The sequence below is a fragment of the Homarus americanus genome, unplaced genomic scaffold (assembly GCF_018991925.1).
Source record: "Homarus americanus isolate GMGI-L3 unplaced genomic scaffold, GMGI_Hamer_2.0 scaffold40248, whole genome shotgun sequence".
Lineage (NCBI taxonomy): Eukaryota > Metazoa > Arthropoda > Malacostraca > Decapoda > Nephropidae > Homarus > Homarus americanus.
Genome location: NW_024712526.1, coordinates 3,052,991 through 3,075,595, shown reverse-complemented (window position 1 = coordinate 3,075,595; position 22,605 = coordinate 3,052,991). Strand labels below are relative to the sequence as shown.

General features: G+C 36.3%; 1 protein-coding gene across 2 annotated transcripts; it reads left to right on the top strand.

Moving 5' to 3' along the window:
* The first annotated feature begins 598 nt into the window (after positions 1 to 598).
* LOC121860907 (NAD(P)H pyrophosphatase NUDT13, mitochondrial-like) lies at positions 599 to 21,567 on the top strand. Of its 2 annotated transcripts, XM_042358279.1 has the most exons (8): positions 602 to 787; positions 5,905 to 6,040; positions 7,600 to 7,685; positions 8,258 to 8,456; positions 10,902 to 11,066; positions 13,755 to 13,900; positions 15,993 to 16,235; positions 17,488 to 21,567. In XM_042358279.1, the coding sequence occupies exons 1-7, from the start codon at positions 686 to 688 to the stop codon at positions 16,209 to 16,211; spliced, it is 1,053 nt and encodes a 350-aa protein (XP_042214213.1). In that variant the 5' UTR covers positions 602 to 685; the 3' UTR covers positions 16,212 to 16,235; positions 17,488 to 21,567. The 2 variants fall into 2 exon arrangements, with proteins under 2 accessions (XP_042214221.1, XP_042214213.1); XM_042358287.1 differs by lacking the exon at positions 10,902 to 11,066 and having other exon boundaries at positions 599 to 787.
* Positions 21,568 to 22,605: the final 1,038 nt, after the last annotated feature.

Here is a 22,605-nt window from a genome sequence, read left to right as displayed (position 1 = left end):
TTATTATTATTATTATTATTATTATTATTATTATTATTATTATTATTACTATTATTTTATTTTCATTTTTTATTATAAATTTCATTTACTATGAATAATAATAATTATTATTATTGTTATTATTATTATTATTATTATTACATTTTCGCCCCCCAGGCCCCGATGTGGGTCAGTGACCTGTGCCTGGGTGGGCTGATCCCCGTAAAAAAAATGCACCGGCTCCTGAATGTACCTGAACCTGCTCCAGTGTTGTTCAAGTAATACTTTAGATACAATAAAAAGTAATATATATATATATATATATATATATATATATATATATATATATATATATATATATATATATATATATATATATATATATATATATATATATATATATATATATATACAAAATGGAAACTGATTTAGCTAATAAACTGGCATTATGATTTATGAAACCGTACTGAAATGGCCTCGATGTTACATAATAAATTTATGTTTATCTAAAGATTTATTTTTTCCAAATCTTATACAATACTTACGATAAGACATGTATAAGAAATTACTTTCTAGTTGACTACGCCCTGTTGAGTAAAAGTATTATGTTTTATACACAATATAACTGGTAGGTGGTAACCAGGCCTAGGACCAGGTGGTGTCCCTGGCTGTGTTGTGGTGCAGTAGACTCGGTGTGAAGTTGAAGATGATGATTTCCACACTATTCAAAAGGATAAGCTTAATAAACTTATTACCAAGACTCTTACAGCGAAACATCAGCTATGTGGAAAGAGTTCGTTTTCTTCAGGTGGGCTTAAAGTTACTATATGAAGACGTGAATAAATGTTTGTATAGATGTTGAGCTAACTTACCTGGTCAGCACTTGTTGGCAAAAAGTGGCCAAAATACTACACCACCACAGAGACAGGTTATAGGCTACACCACCTGCTAAACTGCTACTAGCAACACATACCTTAACCATTTCTCCAGGCTTCCGTTCTGATTAATTGAGGTTGAATACGTCATGGCCGGATAAATAACCACTATATGGCGTTGGTTGTGGTTATTTCTTCTATAACAGGCTTTGGTAATGATATAGGACTAACCCGCGAGCTAAATTGATTGAAAACAATTATAAAAACGCCGGATTTTCATTGTTATATTGTAGTGGACACTGTTGTAGTTTGTGGATATGTTAAAAAATGATGGATATTTTTAAATAAACGCGACTTAACATTTGTGGGTATGAAGAACAGATCTAACCAACCAAACCAAACAAACCTACCTAACCTTACCTAACTTCCCCTCTATATTAAACAAAGAACTTACTATGATATAGTGAAATTTGAAACATTTTCTGGACGTGAGATGATACGACTGCATCGACACTATGCAGCCGTGGCGGGTTAGTCCTATATATTAACCCAGACTCTTACTTGCTTCTGATATTTGTCTGGCATCATTCTGCTAGATTGAGGCTCATCCTAGGTTACCGAATTCAGTCACTTGCAAATCTAAACAGTAATTTATGAGGAAACCGGTCAATTTATAGTAGTCCACCATTCTTTCTTTGGGTATTAAGAATATGTGTAAAAAAAACATAGGAAATCACCAAAAAACAATCAAACCTAACCTAACCTAATCAGGGGTCCGTTCCTTCTTATTAGGTTAGGTTAGATAGAACGGTGCACTAATATAAAAAGAGCGAAACTGGCACCACCAGAAGTTGTTGTTCGATTTTATTTATTTTTTCCACAGAAGTTCCTTGGATGGTAATACTGTTATTGATGACTTTCCTGCCGCTGATGTTTCATAGAAAACGAATTTAAAGACGCTGCAGTTTCACTGCTTTATAGTGGGCACTTGTAGTTATGTCATATGTATTAGAAACCGTTTATTTAAAAGTTAAACTTAACCTAACTTAACCTTACCTAACATAACCCCCCAAAAATTATCATATCAAAACTCACTGATGAAAATATAGTAAGAATATAAACATAAAAAATAAATGTTGGTGGGGTAGTCGTTGGTATTAGCCATAATAAAAGTGATACGACAACTTTTCATTTTAATTATGAGGATTTTTTTTTCTATCTATGATCATAAATCACCTACAGTATAGTGGGCAGGGTATGAAGGATGATGTAAATTGCAGGGTAAAACACAATGAAAAACTGATCATGTGACACTAAAATAATTTCTCTACGGGTACGTGCTTTGTACATGAAGAAATTGATTATTTACCGTAAATATTCCCCCAAAAATCTGCCGTCGTCACTGTGTGTTATCGTCTGCACTGTTTATTTACAACTGACCCGTTCGGTCTGAGCATACTTTCACATCCACAAGAAATGTAAAATTACGCCGTGACCCTTCAACAAAGTTGCTTTCATTGGTACTAGATATAAAAAATACTTGGTTTAATATGGCTAGGAAGTTAGTTAAGGTTAGGTAGGTTTCTTTTGTTGGTTAGGTCAGGTTCTATCAGATTCTAGTAATTGTCACCTCTTTTTAAGTACTGTACCTACTATAATGATAAAAACATATGGACCCCGTGAAAAGCAAAATCTGCAAGTTTTTCATGCCAGTCCCAGGAGTATGCAAAATACATATTTAAATGACTATATGCACATGTATAACAATACTATGTATGCATAAGACAATATAATAAATATGAAATAACATAAATAAATAAACATACCGTTAAACATGAAATGACACTGTATGAACATTAGGTCCACACAGTGATAGTTGTGGTAGTGACAATGCAAAGACAATACAGTGATCCCTTGGTTAACGAACGCCTCGGTTAACGAAATTTCGGTTTACGAATTACCTTCCATAAGAATATTCAATTCGGTTAATGAATTCCTTATGAATTTTTCCCAGCATGTTTTCGCCTGCTCACCAGCTGTAGTATTAGTCCGCCAATACAGTAATCGGTTTTAGGGCTTAAATTCGTTACCATTTGAGTAAATATCAAGGAGGTTGTACCATTCAATAATTTTCCAACTCATACAGTATTAAAATTATTAGTCATTTTAACAATTATTTAACATAATTGAAGTACAAGGAACTAGTTTTTAGCGTGCCAAACAGCCACTTGACTCACCCAGAATGGCGTCAGTTTGTGTCACTGCTCAGTGGAGGAAGTATCTTGCTTGAGACTCTTGAACATAAACTATTATTACATTTTTACAGTACAATTATTGGTCATTCTGAAGTTTATTTTACATATTGACAATATATAATGCAGTGCAGTGTTGATTTAAAGAAAATAATCTTGAATTACACCAAGAGAGCTAAAATTTTATGGGTGAAATGGCGGCATGAAGCATGGGGTGACTTCTCTTCCACCCCAATGCCTTCTCTTCTCCTTTCTCCACCACCCCCATTCTAATTCCCATCATCATCATCAACCAGGAGCCTTCTACATGCACACCTCAAAGTAAGTGTACTTTACTGCATTTATTTTTAGTTTGTATGTAATTTTCAGTGAGCTGGAACCAATTACCCAAAATCCCATTGAAACAATGGTTTCCGTTAGCAAAATTTTCGGTTAACGAACGACCTTCTGGAACGAATTGTGTTCGTTAACCGAGGGACCACTTTACCTCTAAAACATAAGCTGATCTGGTGCACAGGATGTAAAGAATCCCTGTACAGTAATGGACAGTTCACTTCCAAAGGAACTTGCCCGGTACTGATGAGTATTTGTAATGTGTATACCGTAGGTACCTATACTTATAATTATATCCTTTTGTATTAAATTTGGTAAATTTTATTAATAATACCAAAATTTTTTTTATAATAATAGGTCCATAAAGTGATAGTGAGTTGTGGTAGTGAGAAACATGATAGCATATAGCCAGTGATTTGGCTTTGCCAGTACAGTAGGCTATTAAATCTGCAAATATTCTTCTTCCAAAATGTACCTTGCTAATTATAGGGTGTATCTTATGACCTGGGAAATATGGTGCTCTGTACTGTCCTGTAGTGTTGACTCCTCTTGATCCCTGGCACACAGCCTCAAATTTAATTTATTTATTTTCCATGGCATTTCATGAGTTTCCAAGGGACACAAGCTTTAAGGGAATACTGTAGTACAGTAAACCCTCGAAGATCCGGACCCAGGAAATCCGGGTTTTGGAAGATGCGGACAAAATTTTTGGGGGTTCTGGGTTAAGAAGTTTCCCTAAGAAGCATTCCCAAACCAGAGCAAAGAACATTTTAGGCCTGTGGGCGCTGCTTGACCCATCAATTGCTTGAACACAGGTGCCCAAGGAGGTGGGAAACATAAACAGAGTAGACAATTGTTGTTTGTGGGAATATTATTTCATTTGCTCTAGTAATGATACAGTGTTTCTTATGTTATCATAGGTAAATACATGGTTTATATACAGCAATTTGTTTATCACTACATTAGTGCTGTATTTTTGGTGTTTTTTATATCATTTATTATTCGCCGGAAAATCCGAACAATCTGCTTTTCCGGACAGGTGGTCTCCCGTTTTATTCCGGATCTTCGAGGGCTCGCTGCACTGTAATATCCATTGCTTCTCATTTCAATTTCAATAGTTTATTCCTTGATATAGGAACTGGGATCCTAGTGCTGTCACTAGGTACCCCTGTACAATAATACCAGAAGCATCTGGCAAGTGTCAAGTACGTGTGCAGTACGTATAAATATTACAAAGGGGCTTACTAAATCCTAAGGAAGGAAGGATACTCCTTCACATATCAGCAATATTATTTACATAAAATCTGGCCAGTATGGGGAGGATCATCGTGTCTGTCGGGGTCGTGGAGTGGTGGTCCAGCAGGCGTCACGGAAGCATTGTGTGTGGGGACATCTTAGGAGGTGGTGGACAAGGGTGCAGCTGCCGGGTCTTCTGCGTAATGCAGAAGCGTGTTGCTCAGGGGAGGCGGGGCATTGCTTCTCGCATGGTATCTTCATGTTTATGTTGCAAGTTGTATCAAAGTCAGCCCTCCAATATCCTCAAAACACAGTCACTCGCAGCTACATGCCAGCCCCACACTCTTGGCTTCCACCAGCCTGTGTGTCTTTGTTAGCACAATGCCTGGCAGAAATTCTGCTGCAATTTGGCCTTGTTTACAAGCCAAAGTTTCAGAGTTGCTATGGGGTTTCTTGACACCTGATAGTGAGACAATGGAAGAGAGAGGTTGAAGTGCATTATCAGCCATGGTATTGGCTCACTAATCCATTAATATCCACAATAAAAAAAAATTATGGTAGGAGACTGGAGTGGCTGGGTAGTGTGGGGCAGGACCATAGTGCAGCAGGGCGTGAGGTTGATGTTGTGTGCCCATTGACTGACGAGAGGATTGTATGCCCCGTTTGATGCAGCAACTTGAGTCCTCTTGTGACTCGGGTGTTATTTTTCAAAATTAAATTACAAAGGTTTTCAACATGATATAGGCAACTGGGCATAAATAAAGATATACTGTACAACTCATGGAGATTTGAACAGAAAATAAAAATGCAGTACGGTATCTCAAAAAAAGTATTGGTTTGCATTGTGTGAAACATTGAGACCACAGAGGATAGATATTGGGACATGCATTTACTTTGGTATACTGTACAGTATAGTTTAACATAAATACTGTCATGCAATATGTATTTATTTCAGCGTAATTAATGTGATGTTCAGTTACCAAATGTAGTAGGGTCAGTATGCCACAGCTGCACATACCAACCCTCCCTGGACATCATAAGTTGCATGTAGCATTTTGGAAGTCATCAGACTCATCCTGGCAGATACTTTTTTGAGATACAGTACTATACATACCACTATTTCAAACTGGCATTTCAGGCACTTATACCCTCTTGTATAGAGGAAGCCTCAATTCAATATGAAAAGTTATGTTTATGATTGTTTCTAAAAGCAGACTTTGTTTTTACAGCAATTAAAGGAGCAGGACACAGTTTGTTCGTCTCACATACCTGGTGGGAAGTTCCTGTTGTACAGCCAGAGTAAACCTCTCATACATGTAGACAAAGCCAACACTGAAGATGTTCTCCTTTGGTTAACTTATTCAGGTAATTTGTTTGTTTTTTCCTTTTGCTTATTGTATCTTTCCATCATTTTGTTTTATACCCTTGCCATAAACTACAGTATAGGGGGACCAACCTATAATTAAGACCATTCCATCCTATCGCCATCCATTTTTTTTTTATAGATTTTCATAGTTATAGGAAACCCTGAATTCATTCATTGTGCATAGTACAGTGACATATGGATGTGTACAAAGGTATTTCTACTTGTTACTGGGTACCGGTATTGAGAGTATTTTTGAGGTTTTGCATAGAGGTAGGCCAAGATGGCTTGGGCATGTGGTGTCAAGAGCTGCATGAGTTTGCATGTAGAATGTGAAGGAGAGATAGAATTAAGCAAAGAATTACATGGAGAGGTGAGAAATAACATCAGAGCTAAAATTCTGATGAGAGAGGCTGCAAGAAACCATACAGTATGGAGAGCTGCCATGAGGTAATCATGGCTAACCAATACAAGGTGTGGGAAAATGGCTGTAAAATGGTAATGTTGTTGCTTTAACACTTATGTTATTTTCTGCACTTTTTTTTTTGCATCAGTTTCCGATATTTTACCCATCTTAGAAATTTTTATATTCCTTGATCCACGTCACACAAAAATGAGAGAGGAGTGAAGGATAATAATATACTTTACTGTATACAGTGACCCCTCGTTTAACGAACACCTTGGTTAACGTAATTTCGATTAACGAACTGCCTTCCATAAGGATCTTCAATTCGGTTAACGAAAAAAAATTCGGTTATCGAAGTTCTTACGAACAGACCTCAACATGTTTTCGCTTGCACTGACCGGGCAACCAGCTTTAGTATCAGTCTGCCAATACATTAATCGGTTTTAGGGCTTAAATTCCTTACTATTTTAGTAAATATCAAGAAGTTTATACTATTCAATAATTTTAAAAGTTTAATATTCAATTTTTTAGTCATTTTAACAATTATTGAACATAATTGAAGGTAAAGTGACTAGTTTAATGTGCGGCATCCAGCCTCTTAACACAGCAAACAGGAGTTAGTCTCTCTCTGTTTTCACTGGAGGTAACATCTTGCTTGAGACTCTCTTCAACTAAATGCTTTTTTTCTGTGTTTCCAAGCAAATTATTGGTCATTTTGAAATATATTTTACATATTGACAATATATAATGCAGTGCAGTGTTGATTTAAAGAAAATAATCTTGAATTACACCAAGAGAGCTAAAATTTTATGGGTGAAATGGTGCCATGGGGTGACTTCTCTTCCACCCCAATGCCTTCTCTTCTTCCTTCTCCTCCACCCCCATTCTAAATCCCATCATCATCATCATCATCCAGGAGCCTTCTACATACACACCTCAAAGTAAGTGAACCTTTCTACCATTTTTGTTGAATTTAGGAAATTTTCGGTGAGCTGGAACCAATTACCCAAAAACCCATTGAAACAATGGTTTCGGTTAACGAACTTTTCGGTTAACGAACGACCTTCTGGAACGGATTGAGTTCGTTAACGGAGGGGTCACTGTATATAAATTGAAAGATTTGTCATAAAAACTTAAACAACTCAATACTTCCAGAGGTGACTGAGTATTATCCTCAAGTTCTCAGCTCCAGTGTGCTGGTGGATGTGAATGAGGACGGGACACCAAGGTACAGTGTGCAGGTAAAAGTTCTTGTACTTTGCTGATGTGTTCATGATGAGTAGCAGAAGATTAATGCATGTTTCTTTTGATTGAGGAAACAATAATTTTGTTTTGAAGATTTAGTCTTTTAAAGAATTAATAAATTGTTGTTATTGTTTTTCTTCATGAATCTCCACACCACACATTTCTGACCCAAAAATTCAAATTTACACTTGCTGCCAGTGGGCCAGAATGTCCGAGCATCACCTCATTTGGTCCCCAGTACAGTATTGTTGGTATCTCAAAAAAGTATCTGCCAAGATGGGCCCGATGACTTACGAAATGCTCCATGCAACTCATGGTCTCCTGGGGGGGTTGTTATGTGTGGTTCTGTGGTAACATTTGATAACCGAACATCATACTGTATTAATTATGCCCAAATAAATACACATTGCATTACTTGCGTTAAACTATATACCAAAATAAACGCCTGTCCCAATATTTATTATCCGTGGTTTCATAATGTTTCTCACACAGTGTGGACAGATACTTTTTTGAGATACACTACTGTAAACAAAATTAAATCATAATACTTTCCAACATTTTCCCACAGGTAGGAGCACTGCCAACAACAACACAAGATAAGCTGGAGAGTGCCACTGGTGCTGTTTTCACTGACTTACGCCTTGCACTCTTTATGGTCAGTTGGCGAGATGCACACACACTCTCACGAGCAAACAACGTTCTTATGTGGAATAAAAATAATGCTTTTTGTGGAAAGTGCGGTGCACCAACTGCGAGAAATGCGGCCGGTGAGTGAATTTAATCTGGGTGTTTTGCTACCAAGTGTTACTTAACCTTCCCTTCCCAAACTTATCCTAACTCTTCTGAAAATAAGGATTTGAGTGCTTTTTAGACTTTCCTTGGTCAAATTGCTTTACTGTTTACTATTGTTTTACACCATATATTGTACCTGCATTGTTTAAACACATGCTGAACTATGTGCCTGCCAAACCACTTGTAAACTTGTGGGATAAAATAAATTAATAAATATTATTATTATGTTTCAGGAATTCTATAGGATTAACTCACTGCTAGGTCTCTCAAGAGTATTAATGATGCCATTTAGTGTTAGGTCTGTACTACTGTATTTGTAGAGGATTCACCTTGTGAGTATACATGAATTTCATTCCCGACCAAAGTGCATGATTGAGTTCTTGTACACTTACTCTTGTGCACTTAATGGTGGAAAACCTTTTGGTGATTTAGCATCCTACCAAGGGGATGAGGCATCCCATTAGTTCCCTATTTAATGCTAAGAATCAGAAGATCATCTTTTGTTCTGCCACCATGCATCATAATTAGAAAGGCCTTGTATCCCCCAATATAAGTAGGCCCATTAATTGAAAATTTATTTTAACAAGTCATGTTTTGTGACATCTCCTTTTCTTCATACGAATGTACACATTGGCTTGTGGCTTTAACAAATAATCCCGGTAGTCACGTTTTGAGACCCTTATTTCTGTAACCCGTAAACAGTCACATTAATATACATACATGGTACTCCCCATGGTTGGGAAAAATCAAATTTTTGTTTTATGACCCAAATACCCCAAAATAACAAAAGAAAACAAGAAATGCAAGTAAAAGTGGCAACTTGCACGGCATTTAAATTCTGGACTGGTGTAGTATTGTCAAGTCTACTGGCTCCCAGTGCTGTCACAGTAGTTCCGGTTGGGCTTGCAGTCATGTATATAAGGTGATATCTCTGTTAGCCGGAACAATTGGTGCAGAGCACTTCCGGGAAAGAGATTTCAGGGTAACGAGACGACTCTCTCGAAGTTGGAAAAAATCCCGCATATCTGGAATTTTCTGGGTAACGGAAAAATTTTATCAGAAGTTTCAGAAATTGCTCATTACATCATTTCTCGAACCTGGAAAAATATCCCTCATCCCCAAAATTTTCCGGGTAATGGAAAAATTTTCTCTGAATTTCCAGAAAATCTGCCTGATTTTCATCTCTCAAACCCGGAAAAAACTCCCCCATATATATACTGTATATATATATATATATATATATATATATATATATATATATATATATATATATATATATATATATATATATATATATATATATATATATATATATATATATATATATATGTATGTATGTATGTATGTATGTATGTATGTATGTATGTATGTATGTATGTATGTATGTATGTATGTATGTATGTATGTATGTATGTATGTATGTATGTATGTATGTATGTATGTATGTATGTATGTATGTATGCATGCATGCATGCATGCATGCATGCATATATATTTTGACTACAAGGTACGTATTGTCGGAAAAAGTGGAGTTTGGGGAGTCGGCCCAGTCTCTATTTCAATTAATCCCATATGCTCTGTTATTTCATTTACGCGTTTCTCGTTTTACGCGGGCCTCCACGGGTTCAATTGACCGCGTAAATGAAGACCCAACTGTCCTGTATATTGAAACCTATGGCCGGCTTGCATGTGGAGATGGGCATTTCAATTATCAATCCACTTTTTTGTTTTGTTATTGCAGTTGAGTGCATTGGTGTAGATCCTTTTATATGTTCAAGAAGTTTGTTTGTCCTTCAAAAATTTTCCGATATTTGACCGACTGTAGCCCAACGCTTTACCAATGACTGAGGGTTTCACCTTATTCAGAACATTTAATTACATCAACTGTCACTTCCATTGTAATTGTTTTCTTTTTCTTGAATGCATTACTATCACTTGCATCAGGTTTGTGTTTGGGAGCCATGATGAGGACAGAAAAATAGTTAATAAGCAAAAAAGAACAGATTGTAAATGATCACACACATCACTGAGGTGAGGGTAAGGCATACTGATACTCCCTCAAGGCTGGGTGATGCATTCTCCCCAGTTGCAGCTCTGCCTCGCCGCTGCACCATACAGACTAGTTCTCTTACGTTAATATACTACAAATCAGTTGTACCTATGTCGGATTCTTAATATAATTGACCTTATGGGATCTTGTTCGTATTGGTGGGTGTTCGTAACCCATGGACCTCATGTATAGTGATACTGTCCATAAAAAATGAAAAAAAAATAGAACTTTTCCCTCTTGTTGGATTGGGTCTGGCTGTATTTTACCTAAGCTTAATAATGATGTAAGTAGACCAGATTATACTCATAAACTGTGAATATTCAGATATTACAAAACTTATAATTTTGTTTGCTTTTATATCATCAATCAGGATATGCCCGCAAATGCAAAAGCTGTAACACGACCCACTACCCAAGTTCCATTCCAGTGGGCATCGTCCTTGTTACAGACCCCAGTCATGAAAGCATTGTTCTTGTGCGTCAACCGCGCCACCCTCCGGGCATGTATTCCTGTATTGCAGGCTTCTCAGAAGTTGGTATGTCTGCTCTGTCTTATTATTTCTATACTGTATACTGTACAGGTATTTATATTTTTCAGTTTTAACTTGCATTTATCAACTTGTACAGAAATTTTATTACCGGGCAATTCATTAAAATGGAGGCATTTGCTATTCAGTATATACTGTATATATATATATATATATATATATATATATATATATATATATATATATATATATATATATATATATATATATATATATATATATATATATATATATATATATATATATATATATAGTATATATATATATATATATATATATTTTTTTTTTATAGAGTACAGTATTCTCTGTATACATTGTGATAGCTCATGTTCTGCTGCACAGTGAAACTAATTTTTAATCTTTTTTTCTGGTCATGAGAAGTGTGCAGTTTAAAGTTTTTAATTCACAATACAGTGGGGTATGCTATAACGAACGTAATTGGTTCCAGAACCTCGTTCGTTATAGCATTCGTTCGTTATAGGATTAATCCGTTCCAGGCCCCCAAATACAACCACTTAACACTGAAAAAATTCTGTGGAAAATGTAAAAAATACGGTACTTTATCTTACCTTAGTGTTATTCAGCATGCAGGTACCCCTAAACACTGGCACATCACTATCACTTCCACTGGGAGTCTTGGCTTTAAGGTCCTCAAACAATTGTCTGGCCTTCTCACAAATTATAGCTTCACTAATGTTACCACCTGCCATTTCTTTCTCCTTTATCCACACTAAGAGTAAATTTTCCATCTCTTCAATCACATTACACCTTGCTTTGCTAAGTCTAAAGATTCCCTTAGCCACTTGCACTGTTTTTAACTCCCCTTTATTCTTCAAAATCATACATATAGTCGATTTAGCCATCCCATACTCTTCACTAAGTTTCGCAATGCTTCTTCCATTCTCACGTTTCTTTATAATTTCTTTCTTAGTTTCAAGGGTTATTAGCTTTCTCACTCGCTTTGGACGATTCATTGTTACAATTGTATACTTGTACAACAAAATAGTTATACAAATAATGCGAATTTCCACATTAAAAGACGAAATTTCAACAATAACAGTGGTGCACTGGCTACACAATGAGAAAAAGATGGCGCCTGACGCTCTTGTTGTGGGTCGCGGTACAACAATATTCATGCGCCAGGCGAAATAGTCCCGTATTCATCCGCGTTCGTTGTAGGAGTTGCGTTCGTTATAGCATTCTCAATTTTATAGGTAAAACCGTTCGTTTTAGGAATACAGTGGGGTATGCTATAACGAATGGATCCTACTACGAATATTCCTATAACGAACGGTTTTACCTATAAAATTGAGAATGCTATAACGAACGAAACTCCTACAACGAACATTATTTAATTTTTTTTTTTCTAATTTATTGTTTTTTTATTACAAATATTAATGATATTCTTTATTTCAGGGGTTTAGATGCATATTTATGCACTTTTTTACAATTTTTAAAATTTTATATTATATTTTTCAGTGTTAAGTGGTTGTATTTGGGGGCCTGGAACGGATTAATCCTATAACGAACGAATGCTATAAGGAACAAGGTTCTAGAACCAATTAGATTCGTTATAGCATACCCCACTGTATTCGTAGTAGGATCCGTTTGTTATAGCATACCCCACTGTACTTGTTTATCCCACATGTGTGACCAGATCCTATATGAACTTTTTTCATGTTTGGAACGACATCAGTATTTTTGATGTGGTCACAGTTGGTTGTAAATTAATTATAATTCATTTCTCACTTTGCAGCACATGACATAGCTTTTGATGGTTGGTTTACAACCACTGTTGTACCAAATAGTAAAAAAATATTATTTTTTAAGCAAATATGAAAGGTTATGGTAGATATTTTTACACCATTTTGAGAAGGATTGATGGCTATATGTAGGAGTCACTCATTGAAATGTATTTCCATGGATCTTATCTTGAAGGAGTGAAACTGGACTTATCAGATTTGAAACATTTTATATATTTACAGTACAGTATAAAGTGATTCATAGGCTTCTGTAAATTATATATGAAGCACTTGGTGACCTGTACTCTATGTTCTATCCAATGTGTAAAAATACCCAACAGGTGCTTTTACTTATATTCATCACCAGTGTTACATGATTACTAAGCCCCCTGCAAGGTCATTGACCCCCCCCTGCACTGGACATATGCACCCTCTCATGCAAGCAAAAAAAAATAAAAAATCTTACAAACTGGTCAGGCATGATATACCAGTAAACAGTAAAGAAATACATGTACTTGCTACAGGTTGGCATCGTAGAGTCTAGGAAGAGTGTTGGTGCTGAGTCAAGAAAGTGTATGAAGTACTGTATGTGCGGCAGTGGGGTGAAGTAGGCAGTACAAGGTACACAAAACTAATTTTTATGCAATATGAGGTGCACAACACTCATTTTTATTATGTTATCACTATTTACACCATTCACAATTATTATTACTGTCTCCAGAACCCTGCTATGCTTGTGCTTAGAAGGGTAGAAACACGTGGCGAGGTGCATCTTGCCACTCCTGTAGGGTGTGACATCTTTCCTTAACAGGCTACAAAACTGGCTTGTACAGGCTCAAGACTTGTGATACATTTTTCTTACTTAGTTGTTTCTCCTTTTTTATTAATTTTTTGTCAATTCATTTCCTTTTGTTGTATGGGTAATGTTTTACAGGTGAGACTTTAGAAGAGACTGTACATAGGGAAGTAGCAGAAGAAGTGGGAATAGAAGTTTCGTCTGTGAGATATGTTGCTTCCCAGCATTGGCCCTTCCCAGGCTCCCTGATGGCAGGATGCTTTGCCGTTGCAGAAAAACAACAGGTAATGATTTTAAGTCTAAAGCCAGACAACTCTTGCAACTCAGGCTACTTACTGGGGAACTCAGATATACCTTCAGTTACCTATTTATAAAACCCAGATTGATTTATTAACCACTTGGGTATACCAGTAACTCCTCCCTCCATCCCTATCACTTTTTCCCCTTATTTTATAGGGCGAATTACTACAATAGTTGCCCTCTGTGAGTTAGAAGATCTAAAGTGAGCTAAAACTACCCTGTCACCACAGTCCAACTCAAGTCTTACCTCTGCTAGTTTGAATCCAAGACTAAGACTAATATGTAACTGATATTTCCTAACTGGGTGTTAATGAGAATGGAGCTTCAGCCTGACTTACCCTTGGTTACTTCCACAAAAAGCTTTGAGACACTTAAAAGTACTATCGCATGGAAAGATATTGGAAGCATTGTGTTGTCTCATGGTAGACCCTGCTGCCATATGGCATCACTCCTCTTTCTCAGGAATTTGCCACTAGTCAAATAAGAGGTGAGGCTTGGTTGTGAAAGCATAAAGAAACAAGCCCCTAATATTGTATTCACCAGGTTCTTAATAAGCCTCAGATTAACTCATATTGAGAGGAATCATACACTGCATAATTTCTTAATATGATAAAATTTGGGAACATATTTACAGAGACAAGTAAAAGAACAAATTAGGTACAAACAACCACAGCCAAAATTAACCTAATCCCTAACCTCAGCCTTTCCATACACTTGAACAGTACAAAAGAATAAACCACTTATCTCCGTATACTGTACATATAACCTGAGTCCAGACCAACTGTACCAGACTTGGACCACACTCTATCACCAGCCAGGTTCGTCTGCCTCTCTGCACTCACTGGCTGAGCTGGTGGACCAGTGACCCAAAAAGTGCTGATACCATGTTGCCAATTATCGAACTACTCTCCCAAACTAATGCACAACATAGATTGATTTACTTAATATATACATATCATAAATTAATATACACACTATGTAACATTAAACAATTATTACTCACAGGGAAAAAGTACTGAACGAGTAGGGTAATTACCTCTGAGCAAATAAGGTAATTATTGTACCTCTAAATTCAATGTATATTTGGTGCCACAAAAGTAACAGCATTAAAAAAATTGTGACCAAGTCCACTGTTGCTAATCTGACTGACTTTCTGTCTCATTTACACACAGTTGCAGGGTCTCACTTGTTTCTCTTACTATAACAACACAAAGTACAGTATATATAATTTCTCACTCTTGATTTGTTTAACTTTTCTGTTTCTGTATTTATTTATTTTATTTATTTTTTCCTCCCAGGCCCCGATGTGGGTTGGTAACCTGTGCTCGGGTGGGCTAATCCTTGTAAAAAAAAAAAAAAAATAGGTTATACCTCTGTTGTTGATGGTACACTGTTTGATATAAATGAAATTTTAATTTAGATTACTGTACAGTTATCAGTAATGTAGGTTAATGTACATTTTATTCTGGCCTTACTGGGTGTAAGTTGTAGTTGCACTGGGGTGGCTAGCCTTGGCCTAGGGTATTTGACTTTCAATCCACACACACATACCACTGTACACTTTATTTGTGGTCTTCAGTTTGCTAGGTCTGGGACTTGCCCCAGTAGTGTTGACCAAGTGTGAATTGTGTCATGGGTATAGGATAAGACCAGCATTCATAAACATTGAATTAGTCAGGTTTCAGTGTGCAGGGGGTCCCTGACTTATGAACGCCTGTCGATACGAACAGGATTAAACTTGAGATTTACAGTACTGTATTTTATTTACCTGATGACTAATTTTTTACTTTCCTTTGCTGTATTTTGTCATTCTATTTCTTCTTTTCTCTTAAATTAAGTTAATTAAGTGATTTTAGATATGTATGAAGACTTAAGCTATGATATAGTGGAATTTTAAACATTGTTCCGTAAGTAAGGTATGCACATAGCATGTGTTCCAACTTTCGTACAAATCCAACTTAAGGATGTCCTCAGGTAATGGAACCCATTCCTAACCTGGGGACCCCCTGTATTTGCTTTACCTATTCTAACTTTTAAGTAATTTTGAACTGCTTCATTTTCACTTTAATTTTTCAGCTTACCAAAGATAACAATGAACTGCAAGATGCGCGTTGGTTCTCTCGAGATGAAGTAAGCACAGCTCTAGATAAAATCAATGCAAACCCTCACTTGAGACTGCGTGGAAATCCCTCTGGTGAACTGTTTATTCCTCCACCAGGAGCTATAGCATATCATCTCATAGCTCATTGGATTAAGGGCACCCCTGTTCAAGAGATATACCAACATATTTACTAATATTCTTCAGCAACTAAATTGGAGGTTAGTGAAGTGTTCAATTTTTAGTATTTGGTAATAAATTCCAGATTTAAAACATGTGCAGGTACCTTGTTTGATGTGATATACCATATTTGTTGTAAGATTTAGATTAAAGTGCAGTTGGCTTTTTTTAAGTTACAGATACAGAGAAATACTTTACTCACAGTACAGAGTCAATACTCCCGCAACACAGTTTTTTCATGTATGTTTTTACCCTTAAGATGTTTTGATTTTGCTGCCATCTCCCCCTACCCATTGGTCAATATGGGGGTCTTGTCCTTACACAGTTTCAGTTTTAACCCTGAAACCTGCACCTTATATATTTAATTTATATACGTAGTCTCAGATGGGGCAAAGTCAAGATAATTTTTCTCTCACTCTCTTAGGATAAGATGGAAAAATACGTATCGGTACTGCACTTAACAAATTTAGGAACAAAAAAATTTATGATTTTCACTTTCCTTGACAAAAGCATTAAAAGTTGCATGAAATGACATAACTTGCATTACTTTCTCTTGTATGAGTTAGCAGTGGAACTGCCCCACAATACAATGTTTTCCATAACTGCTCCTCATATATCATAAATGGTCTCACTATTTTACTAGTTTTACCTTTCACTAAACTTACTTTCAGTACTACTGTGTTTGGAATTGAATCATTTTAAAAATGGCTCCTTCTTTGTCCTCTCACTTCAATAGACAAAAGAATATTACTGATGTATGAGTTGTTAAGATATATAGACCACTGACCTTTAACTCTTACATCTTCAAAAGCCTCGCTGACCAAATATCTATAAGAGACCGACCTAAGTTCTAGAGAAATTGGAAGAAAGTTGAAGGAAGACTGAAAGATGGCACAATACTTAATACTGTACAAATTATTGTATGAACTGCAGAAGTAGAGGACATAAATCATTTTATACTTTACTACCACATTAACAAAAGGTGGAGTGGGGAAGTGGAGTTGCAACATTTTTACGTAGAAGAAAAAGAAAGTTTAAATATTTTCCAAATAGATCACCTCGTTCATTCGCTGACATCAAGCCGTTACAGTATCAGCTGACAGCAAATGTAAATTCCCCCGCCTCTCAATAGAGGCAGCATGGGCCTCTAGTCCAAGGTTAGCCACCTGTGAAGTCAGGCAAAATGTGTTGTCAAGTAAAGTGTGAGAGAGTCAAGTGCAAGAAAATAAAATTGTATAGCTTAGTAATGGAGCAAAAGAGCTAAAGCTATATATTTTGTTTTATTTATTTAAGGTTACGTGTGAGCTGCATAGATGCGGGCCGACTGCAGCTGTGTAGCTGAAGGGCAAGTGTGAGCTGTTTAGATGTGGGCCAAGTGCAAGATTCGTGGTGGTGTGAGACAAGTCAGTCTGGCTGGGTCATGTCAGGTGAATTAAATGTTATTCACATTAATTCTTCGTCATACAATCCAAGCTGTCATGCATATAAGTGAAAGTACTGTAGTTGGTCCTGGAGACAAAGCTCAAGGGTCCAGGAGACTAAACCCTAATTTTCTCCTGAGTTTGTAGTCTCACACGATACAATTTTAGTTTACACAAGACTTTTAAGGAACCTTACCCCAGTGATAGCTATAGGAGAATCGACTGTATTTTACTTACGTCATCACTTATCAGACCAATTGCCCGTATGGCCAGTAGGCCATACGGGCAATTGGTCTGTTCTTTGTTAGGACCTTCATTGTCCAGTGTTAAAACAGTAGGAAACTGGAATACAGTATACAGTACTGTACCCAGAGAAAACCTGCGATGTTTGGTAGGGTCTCAACGAATAACACTTTTCTCACATCTGACCCTGGCTGGGATTAAACCCAGGAGACAAGTGTGAGAGATACAAGCATTAGTGCTGTGCCACCAACCTTATATCGATATGAAGTTTATTTGTTACATTGAATTTCTAATGTTATCAGGTGACTTGTAAAGTTTATACTTTTAACCAACTCTTTAAAACTGTTGGTTCTTAAGCTGTAAATGAATGTCTTTTGTGTGGTGCCTCGAGTCCCATATACTGTAGCTCGACTTAGGGAGGTCTTATTGTATTAGTTCATGGTTTTCAGTAAGTCTCAGGGAAAAACTGGTACCTTAAGACCTCAGAAATCTACAAAATTACCATAATTTATGGCATATAAGACACACTTTAGTCTGAAAAAATGACTAAGAATTAGCTTGCATCTTGTATGTGAAGTTGCAGTCTCCCATAGGCTAATGAATCCCCCAGTTGCTGTCTCCAGTAACCTAAATTCCACCTAGCCCAACTCCAAAATTAAAATATGTTGATGCTTACTTAAAAACAATGTTATTACTTTTAACTAATTAAAAAAAGAAATTATTGTAAATATAAAAGCTGCATTTATAACTACTGATGATAACCCGAGAAGATTAGCATCCATACGGCAGGCATCCAACTCTCCAGAGCTAAGCAGCAACTGTTTCTCAACTCTTACAAGTGTTACAATCTATTTTATGTCATACCTGCAACATTTATCTTTAATTTTGCAAATACAGTACCTGAGATAAATGAAGATTTACAGATAATTTTCTTTTCACATTTGCATCTGTTAACATAACTGGTGGCATTATTTATTGCCAAGTTAGACTCATCACTGTAGCTACTAGGCCAAGCTGTGAGGTGATATGGTAATTTTCAACTTGCAATTTTGGGTAGTTATGCGTAACTTTCTTATGAGTTAGCAGCCGAGCCGGGGAGTCGGCAGAGTTAGCATCCCAAGTGTCTATGCAAATGATGGTTATGTTAAAATTTCATTTGGCTTTTCCTTAATGGTGTTAGCTGCATTTTTTTATCTAGATTGTATACAAGTATTTGAAGTATTGTAGCACAATTGTTAAATAACATAAGATAGGTAGGTGATATGGTTTATGAATGCTGGGAGTTGTGAGTGTGCTTCAACCATTTGACTTACATGTACAGTAGGGTTGGGATATATTGCGAGTTTATATAACGATTTTTTTTATATCTCGGCTACCAAAATGATCAAAATTTTCCCATATATTGTATAGCGATAAATTATTTATTTCGTGAGGGAAATCGGACAGGAAATATTTCAAGTGTACCGCCATGGCAAACAAATGTGTTATTTGCTCACCAGAGGCATCACTGTGGCTGCTCACTCACTCATTCAGACTCGCCCGCTCAGTCTGTCTGAGTGAGTTATGAGAAAGCAGCCGACTCTGCTGCAGATTACTACTTCTAAGGTGACTGTAAATGGGTTGCTGGTGACGTGAAAAGTGAAGTGAGGATAATGGAAAGCTTAATGGAAAAGATATAATACTGTAACTAATATTTTTGGTGTTTGTTTATGTAGGTGTGGGATTGTCAAGTGAGGGTGGCAGAGTGGCGTCTGGCGTTCCCAGGATGGTGTGTCAGCTGCCGAGTCTGGTGTTCCTTGATATTGATATTGAAATAGCCTGTTGTTCCCGTGTCTAGTGTTCATTGGTGCTTTAGTTAGTAAGAAAATGAACTCGTTAAGTCAAGTTTAGTCACTTTTATTGTCCTCCAGAACCTAACCCTATTTTCCCCATTGATTACATGTAATTATATATAGCGATTTAGTATACTGTATAGTGAACATCCTTGGACCCTATCTCGCTATACATCCCAACCCTACTGTAATAATATTTAATAAATTTTTTGGGCTAATTTTACAGTATTTTATACAGTATTATTTTGTATTTGTAACACAAACTAGTCACTGTAATAACATTCCCCTAGTCCTCACCCTACCACTCCAGGTCAAGCTGTGACCTGTTATGGTTTTTTCAACTCAAAATTTTGGGTAGATACACATATTTTTTTATTTTTTTATTTTGTACTATGTTACATGCACACTCCAGCTTACATACAGATTGTGCAAAGATAAAATATTGTAGTACTTATTATAAGGTCAAAAACATAAAAGGAATAAACAATGTTTGTGGGTTAAGAGTTAATGCTACATAGGCGAGGGGGGGGGGGCGTCTCAGCTGTTCTGAGCTTTATCCTGTGTGCAGTGAAATGATTGACAAATTTTGTCATCTGGCAGCCAGATGGCAATGCAGTATTTTTTTAATATATTTATTGGTGTTATTTTTATTAATTCCTCACGTTTTCTGGTATACAGTAAACCCTTGAAGATCCTGACCCGGGAAATCCGGATTTTGGAAGATCCTGCCCAAAAATTTTTTGGGGTTCTGGGCTAAGAAACCTCCTAGAAGTTTCCCCAAGAAACATTTCTAAACCAGAGCAAAGAACATTTTAGGCCTGTGGGCGCTGCTTGACCCATCAATTGCTTGAACACAGGTGCCCAAGGAGGTGTGAAACATAAACAGAGTAGACAATTGTTGTTTGTGGGAATATTATTTCATTCGCTCTAGTAATGATACAGTGTTTCTTATGTTATCATAGGTAAATACATGGTTTATATACAGCAATTTGTTTATCACTACATTAGTACTGTATTTTTGGTGTTTTTTATATCATTTATTATTCGCATGGAAAATCCGAACAATCAACTTTTCCGGACAGGTGGTCTCCCGTTTAGCTCGGATCTTCGAGGGTTCGCTGTACGTATATTATTTTAAGAAAACTAGGGCTACAGGAGGAGAATATACACAAGTTATATTCCTAAATATTCCCTAATGAAATGGGAGGTGTGTCTTATATGCCATAAAATGAAGTAGATTAATAAGGAAATTTAAATATAATAAACTTATTTCTGCTAGGGCACACATAAGAAATACATCAATAAGAAAGAATCAAATATCAGAATGGTCCAGGTGATAATGGAAGTTAAGTGAAACTTTGATTTTATATACTGTTAAACAGTGGAGTAAATATCAAGAAAATTGTGCTCTGTAATATTTTTGCATTTTTTATATTAAAATTTTAGTCACTTTAAAATTTAGTTAACATATTGATAATACATGCAGTACAGGGAACTAGTATTTTGTGTGCCCATCAGTTACTTGACTCACCCACCAGGCACCAGTCTTCCTTTTGTGTTTAAAGGACTCGGGATATAACGTTGATCTACATTTTCTTGCGGCTTGTGCTGATTTCTCGTGCATCACAGTGATTTAATTTAATCATAACAGTGTTGTGAGTTTTGAACCATGCTTCGTGATGCTGGCGAGGGTGGAAGGGTGAGAGAATGTAACATGTGCAAGGAGAATGCATCATATGGTAGGTAATACAGGTTGACTATCAAAAATCCGGCAACCTCGGGACCTGAGGAGTGCCGGATTTTCGAAAATGCCGGAAAACTGTTGGTTATATTTGCTGTATAAGTTTAACAGAAAATGACTACCTGTACAGTCCTTTAAACAAAGAAAATTAAACACTTAAGTTAGGATAATATAATTGACATTGCTGGATTCCTTGTAAGACCAGGAATATTTTGAATATAAATGTCATATATTTTGCACAAAAGATAACATATTTACTCAGAGTAAACGTTATATCTAAAATTTGTATGTCTAATGCAAAATCTATGATGTTATATTCAAAATGATCATCAAATTGTAAGAATTCCAGCAATGTAAATTATATTCTGGCCGGGTAATTTGTATGAATTTTATGAGCTAAAACATATATCTTCATTAAATAAACAAAGAAGTATTTGAAAATGCGCTCTGAAATTCATGCCGGAAAACTGAAGGTTCCGGTTTATCGATTGCCGATTTTTGATGGTCAACCTGTAGTATGGTGCCTCCTGCTGTCACTCCCTGTGCCTCTGGCCCTTCTAGCTTAAGTGATAGTCTGTCTGGCCCTTCAACAAGCAGTCCTAGAGCTATGACTCAATATGTATAATTATATTTTGCGCCCGTAGGGAAAAAAATTTATAATCTGTACTCGTCCTGGGTGCGCTCATCAAAAAGCAAAATTTACACCTCTGTTACCCAACGAAATATAATTTTTTTCACAACTTTTCTTCTATAACTGTTTTGCTAAATATGTACACTTTGTAACGGAATAAGGTTCTTAGTGCAATTACTTGAAATAACGAAGGTATAAAGTGATGTATAAAAATTTTCATTAAACGTAAAAAAAAATTTGAGTTATACTCGCGCTTATGTATGGAAATAATTATTTTACCATGGTTACTCATATAAAACTGTTTGTAGATATTTATATACAATGCTAATGCAACAAATCCCAACTTTTTATCTCAAATAACAAGCTTACTATGACTTATTACATACACTTATCTCTTGTGTGGTGCAGTCAAGTGTGGTGAGGTGAGTAACAGGCCAGAGTACCTACCCAAACCCAAGAGTGTTAAGACTACTCATATTAAACATATTTTGCTTACTCTAACAGAGCTAGGCAGTGATTAGTGAACATATACTCATACATTTG

Coding starts and splice junctions, on each gene's coding strand:
- LOC121860907 (XM_042358279.1), top strand. CDS start 686: ATGATGATTTCCACACTATTCAAAAGGATAAGCTTAATAAACTTATTA. Junction 788..5,904: donor AAAGAGTTCGTTTTCTTCAG/GTGGGCTTAAAG, acceptor TTGTTTTTACAG/CAATTAAAGGAGCAGGACAC. Junction 13,901..15,992: donor CCGTTGCAGAAAAACAACAG/GTAATGATTTTA, acceptor TTAATTTTTCAG/CTTACCAAAGATAACAATGA.